General features: G+C 38.1%; 2 protein-coding genes across 2 annotated transcripts; both read left to right on the top strand.

Annotated features, from left to right (window-relative positions):
* The first annotated feature begins 3,313 nt into the window (after positions 1 to 3,313).
* Positions 3,314 to 3,729, top strand: LOC118487536. The gene is made up of 2 exons (XM_035984473.1): positions 3,314 to 3,513; positions 3,605 to 3,729. The coding sequence occupies exons 1-2, from the start codon at positions 3,315 to 3,317 to the stop codon at positions 3,727 to 3,729; spliced, it is 324 nt and encodes a 107-aa protein (XP_035840366.1). The 5' UTR covers position 3,314.
* An 8,127-nt stretch (positions 3,730 to 11,856) lies between these two features.
* On the top strand, positions 11,857 to 22,473 carry LOC110912591 (putative pentatricopeptide repeat-containing protein At1g12700, mitochondrial). Its single transcript, XM_022157362.2, has 3 exons — positions 11,857 to 11,906; positions 12,046 to 13,523; positions 22,129 to 22,473. The coding sequence occupies exons 2-3, from the start codon at positions 12,095 to 12,097 to the stop codon at positions 22,314 to 22,316; spliced, it is 1,617 nt and encodes a 538-aa protein (XP_022013054.1). The 5' UTR covers positions 11,857 to 11,906; positions 12,046 to 12,094; the 3' UTR covers positions 22,317 to 22,473.
* Positions 22,474 to 23,440: the final 967 nt, after the last annotated feature.

Here is a 23,440-nt window from a genome sequence, read left to right on the forward strand (position 1 = left end):
TTGCACCTCTTTGAGGACATAGTCGAGGATAGGAGTCCGTGGAGACGCAAAATTAAGGTTAACCACTTTTAGGAATAAGGTACGGTTTGTTCTTTTAGTCTTACCTTACAATGCTAGGGTTTTTTTAATTTTATTGTGAGGGATAGCCTTTGCATGCTATAGCTTGTTTGTGTGTCTTTCTGATATGGTAGTTCTTTATGTTATACATTTTGCAAAGGTACAATTTTTAAGTAGCTATACATTCGTTTTTGACCTTTATGTGTGGTTTTGAAGGGTCTTATTGGAAATAGTCTCTCTATCCCTATTATAGAGGTAAGGCTTGCCTATATTTCATCCTTCTCAGACCCTACCAATAACTTTCACTATGAGTGAGAAATCATTGGGTATATTGTTTTTGGTTATGATTTCAAACTATAATATTTAATGTGATTAAAACTGTTTATTGAGAATTACAATCTTGTTGTATGCCAATGATGTAGTGGTGAAGAGCGAATACGGGTGGTGCCGGTTCGACTTGGATGAGAGACGAGGTTTTACCGATTATTCCACTGTCATGCCTTCAGGCGGGTGGAGGTCAGGTTTTCGCGCATCTGGGGAGAGCCAAGGCGCTGGCGGCGGTCGAGTAGTCGACCTTGACCACAGCGTCCGGTGTCACGGTGATTGACACGTCGTTCCTTGCCGTTCAAAAAAAAAACAAATATATATTGAAATCCTTATAAACCGTTCAAAACAAAGAATTTGGAAATCCATATTATTTATTATTATGTGTTTATATGGGATGAAATTTATATATTTTAATGAACTTTATTTCAAGAATATGTTTGAATAATAAAATTATGAAATCAACTATTTGGCTAATGTCTCCAAATATGAAAAATACATAGTTATGAAATTTGATTTTTGAAGGTCAAGAAGGTGGTGTTAAATGAGACCATGAGCCTTGAGGATAAATGATATTAATACGAGATCACAAATCATGAGAAAATTATACACGTTATTTTGAGACTTTGAGTTGTTTACTTTTTAGTGTTAAACTAGATGCGTGACCCGCTGCGATGCGGCGTGGGTTTTAAGATGTGTTGTCAAATTTTGGTCAACTTTTTTTTACAAACATAGATCACGAAACAAACTTAGAGTAACCAATATATATATATATATACGGTTGTTGATTGTTTACATATCAAAGTACGTATCCCAAGACCACCAACACCAAGGCCAAAAGTCGTAACCGAACTCTTAAAGAGACCACGACTTCCTTCCATGGTGCACCAAGGCCAATTATGAAGCCACAAGTAGGGAAACTAACATGTGTAAGAGGCATCCTTAGGTCAACCTTAATCATGTAGTTGACATAGATGAGTATGTACTTGGACCTTGTGGCACAACTAAAGAGGCGGTAGGCGGTTTCTCCGGTTACCGCATAGACATTCTTGAAGTCATCGGGCATGAGACCATGGAAATTAATAGGGCGAACTTGACAAATGTTGTCTTTCCAGATTTACAGTTCAAGTATTTGCCACATTCACTTAAGTAGAATGGCATCACCACGTACCCAGGCTTGGCCCGCGTCCCCATGTCTTCTCCAATGTACAAACCATGTTATATATTGAATCAACAGGGTTAACATGACCACTGTCACTATGAAACTGGGCAATTGTATCTGGAATGTGCAATGACAAAAACAATTGTAAATTTAGCAACCAAAGCCAACTAGTCTCAAGTTCGGCGATCAAAACAAAACTCTCATGAAAAATAGTAGTTAGTTTTTGGAAAAGTAAAAAAAAAAAAAATAACAGTTAGGTTGGAATATAATCACAAAAATAGAGATCACATTAACAACCAAAAATTCAAAGGTCCCAAACCTTACAATGAAATAAGCACAACATACAACTAACTCATGCGCAATAAAGGCCTAAAGCCAAAGTTACAAGTGGGTAAAGACTAAGTATGTTGTAAATTATACTTATTATATAATATATAATATATAATGTATAATATATAATTATATAATATATAATATATAATATATAATTATATAATATAATGGTGGAGGGTGATGGTGGGATCTTTAGTCCACAAATGGTGGATAGTGATTGTGGCGGTGATGGTAAAGGTGAAGGTTTGACGTTGGTGGGTGGAGGGTGATGGTGGTGGATGGAGGTTGAAGATGAAGTGTGATGGTGGGGTTTTACAAATAAAATAATATAAAAAGGGTGGGCCCACATCAATTTGCTTTTTTATCATTAAGGGTAAGTTTGTCATTTCATATCCACTTAACTGAGAAAATTTCAGAGACTATCCGAGTAACAAACGAGCAAACCACAAAGAGCATACATGTAATTTCCAAGTTGGGGACTATAGACGTTATTTTACCAAATCACATAGAGCATTCGGGTATTTTACTCTAAAAATCATAATATAGATGATGTTGTTATAAACCAGACATTTTAGGCCCAACCTATTACTTATGGGCTTTAGGGTTTATGGTTTTCTTTATCTATATATTGTAATGTTGAATAGAATGATATAAAGGAATTCAGTTTTTATCTGTTTTCTCTTTAGTTTTTATCACGTTATCAGCACCTTTGCCTCTACACCGGAATTAACATCCCTGACCGGAGTTTGGAATCGCTTCACGCAGCAGAACATAACATTGATTCTTGCACCCGGGTACACGTCATCCAAATCTCCACACTGTTTTTTTTCCTTGCATACATACGTATTTCCAAAAGATGAATCACATGTTCCGAATTTACAAAGTGCTAATTGTAAAATGGTTCACAAATTGCAAATTAGAAAACGTTTTTTTTTTCATTCATCTGATCTACCATCACCGAAAAGAAGCAAATTTTTATTCTATTAAAAAAAAATCAAATCAGTTTATAGATCTCATCCTTTGGATTAACATAAATAGGTTTACTCTAATCTGGCCTTTAGGCTACACGGTATGGGGGTCGGCCCCGGCCCGTCGCGGGTCGGCGACGGTCCAAACACCGTGCCGCCCCCTACCGTCCCCGTCCTCTCCGTCTGAATCTAGACGTTGGCGACGATGCGAATATGGTGGGCCCCCCAAATTTGACCGTTTGAAATTAATAAAAAAAAAAAATCCCAACGGCTATAATTTAAAAATACACCCATTTCACTTCCATTTTTATAAATACTCACATCTTTAACCCCCATTTTCACAACTTTTCACCCACTACCACCCCATCTCTCTTACATTTTATAAACCACTCTTCCCTTTTTATAAAAAGTCATCATATTTTGTACCATTTTTTACCCGCTACCACCCCATCTCTCACTAAAAAATTATCATGGCTTCACCCGTTTCTTCCATTTCTTCAATTTCTTCTATGTCTTCATCGTCTTCGTCCGAGTGGTATTCATCATCTTCGGAAGAGGATGTTATTATGCACAACATGATTATGAACGCGGCTCAGGTGTTCATGGCGGCCGCTGAAGGGTCGTCCCAACCGCTAACCAGACGAGCAAAATATAACCGAGACCAAGAAGGTATTTTAATTTTTATTTTCCTTATGTTTTATGTAGATTTTAAAATGTATGTTTTAATTAATTTCATTTATGTTTTGTTCTAAATTTATAGCCGGCCACGATAAACTAGTAGCCGATTATTTTGCCGACGAACCCGTGTACCCAGCCGAGATTTTTCGACGTCGTTTCCGCATGAGTCGTCAACTGTTCTTACGTATTGCAGGCGACATGGCCTAGTCTGATCCGTTTTTTACATTGAGAAACGATGCTAGAGGGCAAAGGGGTTTCAGTAATTTACAAAAATGTACGTCGGCCATTCGCCAACTTGCGTACGGTTACGCACCAGATGCATTAGACGAGTACATTAGGATGTCTGAAAGAACCGCACGTCGATGTTTGTACAAGTTTTGCCAATGGGTTGTCAAATTGTATAGCAAGCGATACCTGCGGAAACCGAACGCAAACGACGTTCAAAAATTATATCAGGCACACGAACAGAGACATGGTTTCCCAGGAATGCTCGGGAGCATTGATTGCATGCACTGGCAGTGGCAGAACTGCCCGGTTGCATGGCAAGGTCAGTATACTAGGGGAGATCAGGGACATCCGACTATCATTCTAGAGGCTGTTGCGTCACAGGATCTCTGGATATGGCATACTTTTTTTGGTCTACCCGGGTCACTCAACGACCTCAACATCATATACCAGTCACAGATTTTTGATGATGTAGTGGCGGGTACAGGTTCAGACACAAGCTTTACGGTTTCAGGTGTGGAGTACAGGCGAGGTTACTACCTAGCCGATGGGATATACCCAACGTACTCGACAATTGTTAAAACTGTCCCGCACCCGACCGACGACAAAAGGAAAAAGTTTGCAAAGTTTCAAGAGGGCGCAAGAAAAGATATTGAACGGGCTTTTGGTGTTCTACAAAAAAATGGCACATCATTTCTATTCCAGCACGTTCGCGAACACCAAGGAGGTTACGACACATTATGTACGCTTGTATCATCCTTCATAACATGATCATTGAAGACGAAGGGAGAGCGATATGCGATTACGACGAAAACGCGTCTACTGGAAATTCTGTTCCAGTTAGTGAGGAACAACAAGATTTGAACGCCTTCGCTCTACGTAACGAGTACACACATCACAACCTACAAGCGGACTTGGTGGAGTATATTTGGAACAACGCTCAAAACGAACCCGCCCACCACATGGAAGACGACGACTAGTAGCTTATTTTAATATGTTAGGATATTTTTAAGTTTTTTTTTTAACTTTAGGTTTTTAAGTTTATGTTTTTTTTAGTTTATTTTTTTTAAGTTAAATTTTTTTTTTTATGTTTATGTAATGTTTTATAATATTAATTAAAATATTTTATTACTTTATTTGTTAAATGTTTAAAAAAAGTTGAAGATTTAAAAATAAAAAAAATATAAAAGTGGTGGAGGATGATGACTAGGACCATCCTCCCATGCCCCTAGTTTTGGAGGATGATCCATCCTTGGGAGGACTATGATGTGGCGCCTACGTGGCGGATCATCCTCCAAGGATGGTCCATCACCATAACATGTAGTCTTAGAACAACATAGGGTTTTTCCTATCAAATATCCGAAACTGCAGCCATGAACAACTGGAACGATATATATACACATATATAAATATCTCACCATGAACAAAGAAAGATGTATCGTAAACAGTGGATCTGGATTTGAAGGTAAACAATAATATTACCCATTTCAAAATCTTTCGATCAAAACATAAAGATGTGGTATCTTCAACGTAAACGGTGGATCTGGATTTGAAGGTTGGGCGGACTTGCACCGCCGTCATGCAGAACTTGAAGGTTGTCCGGAGGTCCGCCGGTTTGGATGGCAGTCGACACCTTCCACTTCTCTGCTTCCCGCTATCTCTAGAATGATCGGCGAAGAGTCGGTTTCGTCCGAAAAATAAAACGCAGCCGGCGAGGGCCGGAGGGGATGATGGACAAATGTGCACCACACCTGCATCTCTCTCTCTTTCGTAAATTTTTCCGGCGGCTGTAGATGATGTAGACGAACGACGGTGATGTTAATAGCCGAAGATGATGACTAACGGGTACAACCGTTATTTTAGGGGATTTTTTTAAGAGCATTCATATCCAATCCATCAAATTATACATACATTCCACTAAAAAACAACTCCTATATCAATATATTTCCACTAAAAACAAATAATTTTTCTCTCTCCTTTCAATTAAATAATATAATCATTACATTTTTCTCTCTCCTTTCAATTAAATAATATTATCATTACATTTTTCTCTCTCCTTCACTCACAATCATTATCAATATATATTAAAAAAATTATAGTGGGTGAACAGTGTCCCCTCAAATATACAGATGAACAGTAACATTTTCTCTCTCCTCCACTCATAACCACTTTTTATACCCTTTAAATATAAAAACTCCCCCTCACATATTTTGATGGATAAAATGTGAATGCTCTAAGTTTGTGCGTGAAGAGAAATACAATATAAATGGGATGATCAGAAACAGTTGTGGTTTTTGCATTTGATGGTTTTCCATAAAACCACTTAACGGTTTTAAAAATAATAATGATAATAAATAAAATAACTTTTAAGTATAATTATTAGTTTTGTTTTTCCAAGTAACGTAATATATATAAAGATATTTTAATTAAATATTTATCATACTCAAATGTTTAATTAAATTATTAATACACAATTTATATTTACAATACGAAATCATACAACAGTTTCTAAATTTCTACTCTATTATTAAAACGGCATACATATAGAGAACCTGAAGTTCTCCATAAAACCACGTAATATATATAAAGATATTTTAAATCCATGATTCTTTCCTTTGTAGATAAAATATCGAATTTATCAAAGCTTGAATTCACCGCACTTGACATCTTGGGTAATAATTACCTTCCATGGACTCTTGATGCTAAAATTCATTTTGACGACAAATAATTTGGGGGAGACAATTATTGATGGTAATCAAACTTCACCTCAAGATAAAGCGAAAGCTATGATATTCCTCCGCCATCATCTTCACGAAGATCTAAAGCGGGAATATCTAACTGTTGAGGACTCCCTTGAATTATGGACAAACATCAAAGGACGTTTTGACCCCCAGAAGTTGGTCTTACTCCCCAAAGCCTGCTATAAATGGCTTCATTTATGATTGAAGGATTTTAAGACTGTCAGTGAATATAATTCTGCCTTGTTCCGCATTACCTCTGAGTTAAAATTGTGAAAAATAACCGATGATGACATGCTTGAAAAAAAAAAAATTCTTAACGTTCCATGCCTCAACCATGCTCCTGTCGCAGCAATACCGGGAACATAAAATTACTAAACATTCTGAATTGATATCATGTCTTCTGGTCGCCGAGTAAAACAACAAGCTACTACTACAAAATCATCAATCGCGACCCGCCGGTGTAAGCCCATTCCCTGAAGCGAATGTGGCCAATTACCAAAGTGGACGAGGTAGAGGTAGAGGCCGCGGCCCCAGCAGAGGTCGTGGTCGAGGACGGGGATATACATGGGATCGAGAGTCCCAGAACACTAAAAATAGCGGTGGTGAATCGAGTCGACATAATACGGGGCGACCTTTAAAAAGGGAAAAATAGCGGGAACCAAAGCAACATTTGTTATAAATGTGGGATGTCAAATCATTGTTCCCGCACATGTCGCACCCCTAAACACCTCATTGAGGTATCTCAACGCATAAGGATAATGTACCTTTTATGCTTTACTTTTCATATTGTGACCTTTGTATTTTGAAACTCTTGCAATGTTTCATTTTACTTCTTTGTATTAACTTTTATTTATTTTTATTTCCTGAAGAAATATGTATACTAGCTCCAGCAGAGCTATTATTGGTGATGAATGTCTGGTAGACAGCGGTAGTACTAACACTATTCTCAAAGATATGAAATTTTTCTCTGAGTTGTCTCCGGCAGAGACACCGATTAGTACTATATCTGGTGTCAGTAACCTTATCGAAGGCTCCGGCAGAGCACACATAATATTATCTTCGGGTACCCAACTAACTATTGATAATGCATTATATTCTAGTAAATCCAGAAGAAATTTACTTAGCTTTAAAAATATTCGAAAAAACGGTTACCACCTAAAAACAATATCTGAACATAATATTGAATATCTTCAAATTACTTCAAACAAAAATGGCAAAGAAACAATTGTTGAACAATTAGAAGCCTTATCCTCTGGATTATATTGTACTAATATCAATCCTATTGAATCATACATGGTGAGTAACCAAAAGCTGTTAGATAAAGACACATTCAATATATGGCATGACCGTCTAGGTCACCCTGGTAGCATAATGATGAGACGAATAATCAAAAGTGCAACCGGGCACCCTCTCAAAAACTTAAAAGTTTTGCTACCACAAGACTTATCATGTGCAGCATGCTCTCTGGGCAAACTTATAATTGGGCCCTCACAAACTAAATTGATACATGAAACCCATCATTTTTAGAAAGAATCCAAGGGGATATTTGTGGGCCCATTCATCCACCATGTGGACAATTCCGCTATTTCTTGGTCTTAATTGACGCATCCTCAAGGTGGTCACACGTGAGCCTTTTAGCTACTCGGAATGTAGCATTTGCCCGACTTTTAGCTCAAATCATACAATTGAGAGCAAATTTCCCGGATAATCAAATTAAAAACATCCGGATGGATAATGCGGGAGAGTTTACATCTCAAGCTTTTAATGACTATTGTATGTCAATTGGGATCAATGTTGAACATTCAGTACCTCACGTTCACACACAAAATGGTTTAGCTGAATCTCTGATTAAACGATTACAAATAATCGCTAGACCACTCTTAATGAGATGTAAATTACCATCTTCTACATGGGGTCATGCTATTTTGCATGCCGCTGCACTGATTAGATTGAGACCAACTGCTGATCACGAATACTCCCCATTGCAACTGGTCTCTGGACGAGAACCAAGTTTGTCCCACCTTAGAATTTTTGGTTGTGCGGTATATGTACCAATACCGCCACCACAACGTACTACAATGGGACCCCAAAGAAGACTGGGTATCTATATTGGCTTTAACTCCCCGTCCATAATTAAATATTTAGAACCAATGACGGGAGACATGTTTACAGCACGGTATGCTGACTGTCATTTTGATGAAACAATGTTCCCAGTCTTAGGGGGAGATAAGGACAAAGAAAGACTGGTAACACAAGAAATAACGTGGAATGCATCATTGCTATCAAATCTCGACCCCCGAAGTGGTCAATGTGAATATGAAGTCCAAAAGATTATACATTTGCAAAGAATAGCGAATGAATTACCAAATGCATTCACAGACACGAATAGAGTGACAAAGTCACATGTACCAGCATCAAATGCACCTACTCGAATTGAAGTAATCCCAGAAGCGATTACTATACAACGAAAGCGTGGGAGACCAATCGGTCCCAAAGACAAAAACCCACGGAAACGAAAAGAGCAAAGTAGCGTAGTTGGTGAAAACTCACAAAAGATTATAAGTGAAACCCCAGTAGAGGTAAATGTCCCAGAAGAGACAACTATGAATCCAGAGGAAAATGAAGTTTTAGGAGAAACACCGGTACCGAACGAAAATGAGATCTCTATTAATTATGTACAAGATAGTACAATGTGGAACCGGAATAAAACACGTGTTGATGATATATTCGCATATGCTATAGCAACGGATGTAATCAATGAAAATGATTACGTACCTAAAACTTTAGAAGAGTGCATGCACATAAATGATTGACCAAAATGGCAAGAAGCCATAAACGTCGAATTGAATTCGCTCGAAAAGCGACATGTTTTCGGACCTGTAGTCCGAACACCCATAGACGTCAAACCAGTAGCTTATAAATGGGTGTTTGCAATAAAAAGAAATGAAAAGAATGAGATTGTATGATATAAGGCTCGACTTGTAGCACAAGGGTTTTCCCAAATCCCAGGAGTTGATTATGAGGAAACGTATTCCCCTGTAGTGGATGCGATAACCCTTAGGTTCCTAATCGGCCTCACAATCTCTGAAGGACTTCATATGAGACTAATGGATGTCGTCACCGCATACTTATACGGGACACTTGAAAATGACATCTACATGAAAATCCCTAAAGGATTAAAATTGCTTGAAGCATTAAAATCAACATCTCGAGATATGTGTTCTATAAAGCTCCAGAGATCTTTATATGGTCTCAAACAATCTGGTCGTATGTGGTACAATCGACTTAGTAAATATCTCGAAAAAGAATGATACAAGTCTGATGTGATCAGTCCATGTGTTTTTATAAAAAGATCACTCTCAAATTTCGCTATAATAACAGTCTATGTTGATGATATCAACATCATCGGATCTCCTGAAGAGATAGAGAAAGCTACTTTGTTGTTAAAGAAGGAATTTGAAATGAAAGATCTTGGTATGACGAAATTATGTATCGGACTACAATTTGAGTATCTGTGCAATGGCACATTTGTCCATCAATCAAACTACATCCAGAAGATGTTAGTACGTTTCAATATGGATAAAGCACATCCGTTTAGCGTACCTATGGTTGTCCGACCGCTAGGTCCACACAAGGATCCTTATCGCCCTCAAGAAGAAGGCGAAGAAATACTTGGTCTAGAAGTACCGTACTTAAGCACGATCGGTGCCCTTATGTATCTCGCAAATAACACAAGACCTGACATTGCATTTGCAGTACATGTACTAGCGAGATACAGTTCGAATCCAACACGTAGACAGTGGAATGGTGTAAAACATATATTCCGATATATTTGCGGGACACAAGACTTAGGTCTTTTCTATCAGAAAGATCAAAAGTCCCAGCTTGTTGGGTATGCTGATGCCGGATATCTATCAAATCCTCACAAAGCAAAATCTCAGACAGGTTATGTATTCACATACGGTGGCACAGCAATTTCTTGGAAGTCAACTAAGCAAACACTTACAGCAACATCATCATATCATGCCGAATTGATAGCACTATATGATGCTGGTCGAGAATGCGTGTGGTTGAGATCAATGATTAATCACATACAAGAAGCATGCAGATTAGAACAGATCAAGAAGGAGCCGACAATTATTTATGAAGACAATGTTGCTTGCATAGCTCAGATCAGAGAAGGTTATATCAAGGGTGATCGAACAAAGCACATCTCACCAAAGTTCTTCTCAACATATGACTTGCAGAAAGAAAGGGAAATCGATGTTCGTCAGATCAAGTCAAGTAAAAATCTAGCAGACCTGTTCACAAAATCTTTACCTAGAAGCAGTTTCGAGCAGTTATCACACAAGATCGGTCTTCGTAGATTGAAAGATGTTTGTTGAATTCAGGGGGAGAATTATACACGCTGTACTCTTTTTCCCTTAACTAAGTTTTGTCCTACTGGGTTTTCTTAGTAAGGTTTTTAATGAGGCAGCATAGATGATCCAGTAGTATCAGTCTATTTATTCAGGTCTAGAAGTACCTATTTAACATCATCCTGAAGTATGTCGTTAAACTGTGTATAATTCTAAATGTCTGAGGGGAAGTGTTATAAACCAGACATTTTAGGCCCAACCTATTACTTATGGGCTTTAGGGTTTATGGTTTTCTTTATCTATATATTGTAATGTTGAATAGAATGATATAGGGGAATTCAGTTTTTATCTGTTTTCTCTTTAGTTTTTATCAGATGTTATATTGTTCCAAGAGTCCACTAATAGAAGGAAAGGAAAGAAAATAAAAAAGAAAGTAAAAATATTTTGTCTTCTAGAGTTTAATCTAAAGAAGGAAAAGAAAGAAAAATAAAACATGTCGTGTTTTCGAGTTTCATTTAAAAAAGGAAAAGAAAGAAAACAAAAGAAAAATGAGACTAAGGGACTGTTTGGTATTCTCTTAATAACCATTAAGATGCTACCTCTTAATGGTTTAAAACCTCTGAATGAATAAGAGGTAACCTCAAGTCTTAATGGTTAAGAGGAAACCTCTGAATGGTAAATCATCACATGTCATATTCTTCTACCTTCTCATTGGTAAAATTCTTAATAGTTCCATTAAAAGGTAGCCTCTTAATAACCATTCAGAAACTAAAAGAGCCCCTAAATTATTTAGTTTTTCTTTCTTTCCCCCTTCCCTATCTATTCCTTTCCTTTCCTGTCTTCATTTTTAATAGGGCATTCTTTCCTTTTACCCTATCTCTTCCTTTCCTTTCCTTTTACCAGGGCATGCTTTCTACATTTCTTACCAAACCGAAATCAAATCAGCGACTGTGTGTTTGGTTCAAGCATCAATTCACGTCTCTCTGTAACGGAATCATCAACGAATCAACGATGATCACTCGTTTGAACTCACGTCTTCATTGTTTCATCAAACTCACAGGTAGTTTCATCACCACCTCCTTCCTTCTTCCTTCATCTTCCCGATTATGTTTACAATTCACTCCTCACTCCACTTCTCTAGCTTCTCTTCTTCACTCCACTTCCTTTTCAAATATTGACGATCGTCCTCTGCTGTCTAGGTATCAAAAAGTTACCAGCTTGGATCATGCCTTTAACCTGTTCGATGAAATGACACAGAGACGACCCCTCCCATCTGTCGTTAAGTTTAATCAGTTGTTGAATGCTGTTTCCAAAATGAAACATTTTTCTTCTTGTCTCTATCTTTTCAAACAAATGTGTCTCATTGGAGTGCCTGTTAACGAGTACTCTATGAATATTGCCATCAAGTGTTGTTGTCAGATGTCTCGCACCAACGACGGCTTTGCACTCCTGGCCTGTTGCTTCAGGCGAGCTGTTGTACCCTATGTCTTCACATTTAGTACACTCTTAGATGGACTCATTCGTGAAGATAGGATTATCGAGGCAGAGAGGCTGTTCAAGAAGCTCATCAAGCACAAACTCTGTGAACCTAATGTAGTTATATATTCCACTATGATTAAAGGGCTTTGCAAGGTTGGAAATAATGATATTGCTGTTGGTTTGCTTAGGCTCATGGATGAAAGAGGCTGCAAGCCTAATGTTGTTGTATATAGCACCATCATTGATAGTCTCTGCAAGGACAAACTGATAGATGATGCTTTCAAGCTTTTCAATGAAATGGTATCTCACAAAGGCATTTTACCAAATGTCATTACATACACCTCTCTGATTCATGGCCTTTGTAACTTATGTCGTTGGGACAAGGTCTCTAAGCTGCTAAAAGAAATGGAGGATCTAAGGATCTCTCCTAGTTTGCGAACCTTTAACATATTAGTTGATGCATTTTGCAAGGAAGGTAGGGTGGATGAAGCGGAGGCTGTTATAGACATCATCGTTGAGAGAGGCGAGGTTCCTGACATAGTGACATACAGTTCACTGATAGATGGTTACTGTCTGCGAGGTGAAATGACCAAGGCAAGGACACTTTTTGATTCACTTACTTCTAAAGGTCTAGTCCCTAATGTTGTTACTTACAACAGTTTACTGAATGGGTATTGCAAGAGTTTGAAAATCGAAGAGGCCATGCATTTGTTCCATGAAATAACAAGAAAAGGTTTGAAACCTGATATAGTCACTTACAGTGGTATGTTACAGGGATTGTTTCGGGTCGGACGTTGTGGAGCTGCACGCAAACTCTTTGATGAGATGCAATCACAAGGCCTAATTCCAAATGAATGCACTTATGGGATAATATTAGACGGTCTTTGCAACAACCATAAAGTTGATGAGGCGCTCTCTTTGTTTCATATGGTGGGTGATAGCAGGCTAAATTCTCATATTGTGGTGTACAATATTCTTATTGAAGGTGCAAGCAAATGTAGGAAGCTTGATATAGCAAAGGCTCTTTTCCATGACATAACTTTAAAAGGTTTGCAACCTCATGTGCGAACATTTAACATAATGATTAGTGGCCTCTGTCGAGAAGGTCAGCTAAAGGAAGCAAAGGGTATGTTTCTTAAAATGGGTGAGAGTGGCTTTCCACCAAATAATGTTACTTACCGTGTTCTTCTCCTAGGATATCTGATATAACACCCTTGAATTTATACAAAAATTTATAACAAAAGATGATAGCTTAACATAAGTTTCAAAAATATTACACATCTTAGTCTACTAAGGACTAAGGTAGAACATACTAAGTCGTTTAAGAATTTGTTTACAACCAAAGAACAACAATTTAACAAGTTCAAAACATAGCGGAAGCTTCGAAGTGGAGTGTTCGGTTCATCATCAATTCACTTGATCGCCATCCATGTGACCCACCTAATTACCTATGATCAACCAATAAATCATTAGCTTTGACGTTTATAAATAATAAGATATCAAGGCTTAACATCATATTGAGAATAACAAAAATATAAAAGTTTTCCAGGCTCCACCGTAACTTACGGTGCCACCGTAAGTTACGGTGAGTGCTGGAAATTCTTGGATCCACCGTAATTCAGTAGAAAACCACCGTAAATCATTAATCTCTACCGTAAATTACGGCGACACCGTAATTTACGGTAGCACCTGGGAATTCATGTTTTTGTTTGGTTTAAGCATTTCAACCAAAATTCCAACTCTCGGATTTCAGTATTCTGCATTATCAATGCAATAAAAGTCTGATATTTCTAGCACGTCATAATATAACCAACAACATACAACAATCTATCATATTCCGGAATGTAGATCATGTTTTACTTGATTATTTGACCCGTTTGGCTTGTCTATGGAACTCCTTCCTTTATGACAACTACCAACGAGTTTAATTTATTATTCAACCAAGTATTCAATGCAACAACGCCATCACTTCAATTCATAATAACTAGTAATTTTGATAATCAACTACAATGATCTAATTTCACATAATGTAACGAGTCATGTTACGTACCTTAGCGCACGCCCTTCAAACGAGAATCACCACCGGCTTGTCCGCTCGACGTCCCGGTATCTTGTCCTATAGAGTTCATTTTCAAGACATGTTTAGAACCCTCTTTAGACATCATTTCGCATAATATACCGAAACATCTTAATTAGGCGTTAAAGCTTCAAATTTCTATTTATCAGCCTTCTTTGAGGCATTTCTACAAACACCTTGATGGCAGAATTTTCATATCATTATATTCAAGTTCTTAGCTCACTTTTTGGCTAACTCACCATCAACGAAACTCTCATAAAGCATGTATATATCATACTCTTACTGGAAATTATCTTCTATGATCAATTTACACTAGGATAGCCATCTAAACCCTAGTGTTCATCATCATCATGTAAAACCCACAACCCACTTCAAGGTGTTCATGGAGTTTTCCTGAATTTGGTCATGGTTTAGCATGAAATCAGTTAGGTTTCACTTCTAAACACCTTATCAATTCTAATTAAGCCCAATAACACACATGCAACATCAATTTTCAGATTTTCTAAAATCATGAGAATTTCAAACGAAGAATTAACACGAATTTTTACATACCTTGGAATCCTCTCGTGATGAGGATCACTAATCTATGTTTAGATTTCGTTTTTGATCAGATTTGAGCTTTCAATTTGATTGTTTTGTGAGTTTAGGGTTTTGGAATGGGGGTGTCGCCCCCTGCTGCTTTCTGGTCGACCAACACTCAAATTTTTGGAGTGTTTGGTTACTAATTGTGACATAAGTTTTAGTTTTTGACAATTCAGGCCCCTCTACTTTGCTCTACACATTATTTAGTAGGCTTTAACCCTTCATTAGCTATTTCTAGTTTATCAACTAACTAGGTTAGAAGTTTCTAGTTAGTAAATTTCCGTTTATTTTTAATTTATAATTTTAACATAAGGTTTTATATTTTCGGGGTGTTACAAGTCCACCCCCCTTAAAAAGGGTTTCGTCCCCGAAACCGAATTACGTACCAAATAATGTAGGGTGGAGTCGTCGCATCTCTTCCTCGGACTCCCATGTAGTGTCTGACCCTTTTCTGTGCTCCCATTTGACTTTGACTTGGCTTATTATCTTGTTCCTCAAACTTTTCTCCTTACGATCTAAAATCGCAATTGGTTTTACTGCATAGTTGAGGCTGTTATCCACCTCGATGTCATCGTAGTGGATATGAGCAGTTTCGTCGGCCAAACATTTTCGAAGATGTGATACGTGGAATGTGCTATGAATTCCACTCAACTCTTCGGGTAATTCAAGTCGATAAGCCACTTTACCAACCCGTTCAGTGATTCTAAATGGCCCAATAAATCTTGGGCTTAACTTTCCCCTTTTTCTGAATCTAATAATACCCTTCCATGGGGAAACCTTTAGCATGACCATATCGCCAACCTGAAACTCAATCGGCCTATTTCTTTTATCTGCGTATGCCTTTTGCCGGTCTTGAGCCGCTTTCAAGTGTGCCCGAACTATGTCGATTTTCGCTTTTGTAGCTCGGATTATATTAGTTGGTGCTAGCCCTCGCGGACCCACTTCTCCCCAACATACCGGAGTCCGACACTTTCTGCCATATAATAGCTCATACGGGGCCATTTTAATGCTCGCGTGATAGCTATTGTTATATGCAAATTCGACCAAGGGTAAATGGACATCCCAACTACCCCCAAAGTCAATAATGCAAGCCCGTAGCATATCACCCAATGTTTGTATTGTTCTTTCGCTCTGCCCATCCGTTTGTGGATGGTAAGCAGTGCTAAGGAACAATTTAGTTCCCATCTGTTCTTGGAATTCACGCCAGAATTTCGAAGTAAACCGGGTATCTCTGTCTGACACAATGGATATCGGTACCCCATGCCTTGCTATGATTTCATTGGTGTAAACCTCCGACATTTTCTCAGATGTATAAGTCTCACGAATGGGAATAAAGTGAGCGCTTTTAGTTAACCTATCCACGACTACCCAAATAGCATCAAAACCACGACTTGTTTTGGGCAGTTTGGTCAATAGGTCCATCGTAATTTGCTCCCATTTCCAAACCGGGATTTCTAACGGTTGAAGTTTACCATATGGTTTTTGGTTTTCCGCCTTGACTTGTAGGCACGTCAAACACTTTTCCACGTATTTCACGGTGTCTCGCTTCATACCGGGCCACCAATAGTTTTTCTTCAAGTCATGATACATCTTGGTCGCTCCCGGGTGAATGGAATAACGGGATTTATGAGCTTCATCAAGTAGAAGCTTCTTAACCCCACATGTGTTAGGGACCCAGATTCTATTAAAATGAGTCTTTAGGCCGTGACTGCCTACCTCTAGGTCTTTAACTTGGCCGATAATCCTTTCCTTTTTCCAGGTTTCTGCCTTTACAGCTTCATCTTGTGCTTCCCGAATTCGTTCTAACAAACTTGAAGTCACAACCAGTTGCATTGATCGTACCCGTATCGGGGTATAATCCGTTTTGCGGCTCAGCGCATCGACCACTACATTAGCCTTTCCTGGGTGATAACGTATTTCGCAATCGTAATCCTTCACCGTTTCCAGCCATCGCCTTTGTCGCATATTTAACTCCTTCTGATCGAAGAAGTATTTCAAACTCTTGTGGTCGGTGAATATGGTGCACTTTACTCCGTACAAGTAGTGCCTCCATATTTTTAATGCAAACACTACCGCCGCCAACTCGAGATCGTGCGTGGGATATTTCTGTTTGTGTATCTTTAATTGCCTCGAGGCATAGGCTATCACCTTGCCCCGTTGCATCAATACACAACCGAGTCCCGATAGTGAAGCATCCGAATAAACCTCCATGTCTTCAACTCCGTCCGGTAGTGTCAATATCGGAGCTTGAGTTAATCTTTCTTTTAACGTTTGAAACGCCTTCTCTTGATCAACTCCCCAGATGAATCTTTCTTTCTTTCGGGTCAACTTTGTTAGTGGTGACGCAATCTTGGAGAAATCTTGAATAAATCTCCTATAGTACCCCGCAAGTCCCAAAAAGCTTCTAATTTCAGAAGGGTTCTTTGGGGGGTTCCATTTTGACACCGCCTCAATCTTTGACGGATCCACCAGTACTCCGTCAGCACTTATAATGTGGCCAAGAAATTGTACCTCTCGTAACCAAAAGGCACATTTAGAGAATTTTGCGTATAGCTTCTCTCGTCTAAGGGTTTCTAACACTTCTTGTAGGTGATGTGCGTGTTCAGCTTCACTTTTCGAATATACCAATATATCGTCGATAAACACGATGACCGACTTATCCAGCATTGGTTTGCAAACCCGGTTCATGAGGTCCATGAAAGCCGCGGGTGCATTTGTTAGCCCGAATGACATCACGAGGAATTCGTAATGTCCGTATCTCGTGCGGAAAGCCGTCTTCGGCACATCTTCTTTTTTGACCTTTAATTGATGATACCCCGATCTAAGGTCAATTTTGGAAAACCAGTTCGCACCTTGTAGTTGGTCGAATAAATCGTCTATCCTCGGGAGCGGGTATCGGTTCTTTACCGTGAGTTTGTTTAACTCCCGGTAATTACACATGCGCATACTCCCATCTTTCTTTCTCACGAACAATACCGGTGCGCCCCAAGGAGACACACTCGGCCTTATGAATCCCTTGTCGAGCAGGTCTTGGATTTGGGACATCAATTCTTGTAATTCTGACGGCGCAAGTCGGTACGGGGCTTTTGCTACGGGTTTCGCGCCCGGAATCAATTCGATCCCGAACTCTATTTCCCGTTCGGGCGGTATCCCCGGTAAATCTTCCGGAAAAACATCTTCATAATCTCGTACTACCGGTACATCTCCAATCTTTCGTGATTCTTTTTTGGGTTCATTAGCGTATATCATAAATGCCTTGCATCCTTGCTTCATTAGCTTGTGTGCTTTCAACATTGAGCATACTATGGGATTGCCTCCTTTTTCGCCATAGATGGTGACGTGTTTCCCGCTCGGAGATGTCAGTTTTATCTCTTTACGGAAACACACGACCTTTGCATGGTGTCGAGATAGCCAATCCATCCCAACGACGACTTGAAATTCTCCCATCGACATCGGGATTAGATTTATCAAATATTCTTCATCGTCAATGCTCAGTTTGCAATTTTCACATACATCGCAAACAATAAAACTTTTATTATTACCTATCTCTACTTCTAAGGGCACAGGTAATTTAGTTAGAACAAATGAAGGATGTCGAATAAATCCATATGAAACAAAGGATTTATTCGCACCCGTATCAAATAACACACGTGCAGGAATCGAGTTTACAGTAAATATACCTGAGACCACGTCAGGTTCAATCTTTGCTTCTGCGGCGGTTAGTTGAAAAGATCTTGCCTTGGCTTTAGGGGCTTCACCCTTCGGTTCCGGCCCATCCTTCTTTTCAACCAATTCCGGGCATTCAGACTTCTTATGACCCGTTCGATAACAATTATAACAAACTGTCACCTTCTCCGAGCACGATATGGCTATATGTCCCGTTTTCTTGCATATAGGACAAGGCTTATCCTTGTAACGACATTCGCCTTTATGACCCTTCCCGCAAATTCTGCAACTTGGTGACCCGCCTTTCGTATCAGATTTCCTTGCGCTCTCATTTGTTCGTGCCTTCTTAGTAGGGCTTGGATTTACATCATGTGCTCTCCGTTCACCCCTTTCGATACTTTTTTTCAGCTCGATTTCCCTTTCCCGAGCATCATTTATAATCTCGGTAAGGGTCTCGTATTTGGAAGGGGTGATAAACTCCCTATACTCGGCACTCAACATGTTATGATAGTAGTATATCTTTTGTTCTTCGTTTGTCACTAGATCGTCACAAAACTTCATTTTGTCCATAAACGTTGCCGTGATCTTGTCTATGGTCTCGTTTTTGTGCCTGAGCTGCATGAACTCTTCCTTGATTTTATTCATAACCGCTTTGGGGCTATGATGCTTCAGAAATGGCGTCTTGAATTCATCCCAAGTCATGACCTTAACAGCTTCAATACCGATCTCTCTCTTCTTGTTATCCCACCAATCTTTTGCTTGATTTCTTAGTTGACCCGTACCATAGGCTACATAGTCATCTACATCACAATGGGTCCTCTCGAATACCCCTTCGATATCACTTAGCCATCTTTGGCACACTATTGGGTCAACCTCCCCATTGTATATCGGTGGTTTACAAGCCATGAATTCCTTGTATGAACAAGGTTTCCGTCCTCCATGTTTTTCCTTTTCAAGTTTTGAGTCATCTTCTAATTTCTTGATTCTATCTTCTACCATTGATAGAACTGTGTTTTGAATTCTATCAATGAAGCCTGTCAGACTGTTTTCGATTGCCTTTCCAACTTCTTCGGCAATCACTTCCCTCACTTGTTCGGTGACTCTTGGCACCGCATCATCGTTACCTTTATCAGCCATCTCTATTTCTGAAATGTTTACACAAGTTGTTAAAACATTCCATTTATAACACATGCTGTTCTTGTTTGATTCAATCAAGTTCATAACTTGATTTAATCGCTCTTGCTTTAATTCAATCAAGTTCACAACTTGATTTGATCGTTCTTGCTTTTGATTCAATCAAGTTCACAACTTGATTTGATCGTTCTTGCTTTTGATTTCAATCAAGTTCACAACTTGATTTGATCGTTCTTGCTTTTGATTTCAATCAAGTTCACAACTTGATTTGATCGTTCTTGCTTTTGATTTCAATCAAGTTCACAACTTGATTTGATCGTTCTTGCTTTTGATTTCAATCAAGTTCACAACTTGATTTGATCGTTCTTGCTTTTGATTTCTTGTATTTAAATGAGCTTACTTGCTCTTTTCATGCTTATTTGTTCATTACTCATTCTTTACGTAATATAAAATTTATTAACAGAAGTTAGTTCTTACCGGATGGTCGATCAAGCTTGAACCGAACACTTATTGACAACCTGTGGCTCTGATTACCAACATATAACACCCTTGAATTTATACAAAAATTTATAACAAAAGATGATAGCTTAACATAAGTTTCAAAAATATTACACATCTTAGTCTACTAAGGACTAAGGTAGAACGTACTAAGTCGTTTAAGAATTTGTTTACAACCAAAGAACAACAATTTAACAAGTTCAAAACATAGAGGAAGCTTCGAAGTGGAGTGTTCGGTTCATCATCAATTCACTTGATCGCCATCCATGTGACCCACCTAATTACCTATGATCAACCAATAAATCATTAGCTTTGACATTTATAAATAATAAGATATCAAGGCTTAACATCATATTGAGAATAACAAAAATATAAAAGTTTTCCAGGCTCCACCGTAACTTACGGTGCCACCGTAAGTTACGGTGAGTGCTGGAAATTCTTGGATCCACCGTAATTCAGTAGAAAACCACCGTAAATCATTAATCTCTACCGTAAATTACGGCGACACCGTAATTTACGGTAGCACCTGGGAATTCATGTTTTTGTTTGGTTTAAGCATTTCAACCAAAATTCCAACTCTCGGATTTCAGTATTCTGCATTATCAATGCAATAAAAGTCTGATATTTCTAGCACGTCATAATATAACCAACAACATACAACAATCTATCATATTCCGGAATGTAGATCATGTTTTACTTGATTATTTGACCCGTTTGGCTTGTCTATGGAATTCCTTCCTTTATGACAACTACCAACGAGTTTAATTTATTATTCAACCAAGTATTCAATGCAACAACGCCATCGCTTCAATTCATAATAACTAGTAATTTTGATAATCAACTACAATGATCTAATTTCACATAATGTAACGAGTCATGTTACGTACCTTAGCGCACGCCCTTCAAACGAGAATCACCACCGGCTTGTCCACTCGACGTCCCGGTATCTTGTCCTATAGAGTTCATTTTCAAGACATGTTTAGAACCCTCTTTAGACATCATTTCGCATAATATACCGAAACATCTTAATTAGGCGTTAAAGCTTCAAATTTCTATTTATCAGCCTTCTTTGAGGCATTTCTACAAACACCTTGATGGCAGAATTTTCATATCATTATATTCAAGTTCTTAGCTCACTTTTTGGCTAACTCACCATCAACGAAACTCTCATAAAGCATGTATATATCATACTCTTACTAGAAATTATCTTCTATGATCAATTTACACTAGGATAGCCATCTAAACCCTAGTGTTCATCATCATCATGTAAAACCCACAACCCACAACCCACAACCCACTTCAAGGTGTTCATGGAGTTTTCCTGAATTTGGTCATGGTTTAGCATGAAATCAGTTAGGTTTCACTTCTAAACACCTTATCAATTCTAATTAAGCCCAATAACACACATGTAACATCAATTTTCAGATTTTCTAAAATCATGAGAATTTCAAACGAAGAATTAACACGAATTTTTACATACCTTGGAATCCTCTCGTGATGAGGATCACTAATCTATGTTTAGACTTCGTTTTTGATCAGATTTGAGCTTTCAATTTGATTGTTTTGTGAGTTTAGGGTTTTGGAATGGGGGTGTCGCCCCCTGCTGCTTTCTGGTCGACCAACACTCAAATTTTTGGAGTGTTTGGTTACTAATTGTGACATAAGTTTTAGTTTTTGACAATTCAGGCCCCTCTACTTTGCTCTACACATTATTTAGTAGGCTTTAACCCTTCATTAGCTATTTCTAGTTTATCAACTAACTAGGTTAGAAGTTTCTAGTTAGTAAATTTCCGTTTATTTATAATTTATAATTTTAACATAAGGTTTTATATTTTCGGGGTGTTACATCTGAATAACCAGAATTACGATGATGTAGAGATGCTTTTACATGAAATGGATGGAAGAGGTTACTCCCTTGATGCTTCAACTTTATCGTTGTTAATACATCAAATCGCAGCTGGTTCACTAGACAAAAGCATGGTTCAGTTGATAGGTAGGCTTGTGCCAAAAGAATTGATGGACACTCTTGCCTAGATGACATAGTCTGGGAGAAACTAAAATAGTGATTTGGCAATTTGTATTTTATGAGTTCAAAACCTTTACATGTTCGTTTAATGATGCTTAACTAATTTCATGGATACTAGGTGTTGCATGTTTTTTTGTTTATTTTCTGCTTCAACTTTTCATTTTAGTTCCAGTTTTATATGTACAAAATGGTATCACAGCTCTGATCACAAGTGTTCTTTCATAAAATAGCCCTGCTTTCGAAGTCGACTCCTGATTATTCAAACATCTGTTTCGGCCTGCTACTGTAGCTTTGCTTTTGTAGACCAGCCCTACAGTCATGCCCTCGGCTGCTGAAGTGGATCACCATGTTTCTTCAGTTTTTGCGCATTCTTTCTGCCCAACAGTTTCAGGTAGATGTTTAAAAGCATACAATGATGAGAATTCAACAGTAAAACTAAATATTTATTAAATTGCATACCAACCTCATTATCTCTCCTCCTCTAAGTTCTTCTAGTATTCAAAAGTATAATTTTTAAATGATGATCTTCCTCGATTTAAGCTTGAAAAGTTACTAACATGGGTGATGCTGCCTTTGATGGTTCAATGAAATGATACAGAGACAAACAGCCTCTGCATTCTGTTACGTTAATCAACACTTAACGTAAACACATAACCGGATGGACTTGTGAGTATTGCAAAGATTTCTGGATCCGAGAGCATTGCTTATATGATAACAAATTATATTTATTTTTGGCGTAAAAGCACATAGATTTCTATGGATTTTTTGGTGTCAAGAAGCAAGAAATTTGGTGCAAACTGCAAAGTGTGACAATAGGCCATAGGGGTTATTTAAACAGGACTCCAAAAAACCCAAATGTTAATTAAGCGTATTCTGAATTCGGTTTTGTTAATTGAATTCGAATCTATGAATTCTGAACTGACTAGATTATTCGTATTATATACTATTTTATTTTTTTCAATAAAATACATAAGATAATTTATTTTCTCTAGGATTCAATGTTATCTAAATCAATCAAATTAAATTCTGAGTAAAAAAAATAAAAAATTTAATTTCAATTACTTGAATAACTTGAAACTGAATCGATGAATACGCCTATTATGCCCGAATTATTATGTCCTAATTGTTTTTT

This window comes from Helianthus annuus, chromosome 15 (genome assembly GCF_002127325.2).
Source record: "Helianthus annuus cultivar XRQ/B chromosome 15, HanXRQr2.0-SUNRISE, whole genome shotgun sequence".
NCBI lineage: Eukaryota > Viridiplantae > Streptophyta > Magnoliopsida > Asterales > Asteraceae > Helianthus > Helianthus annuus.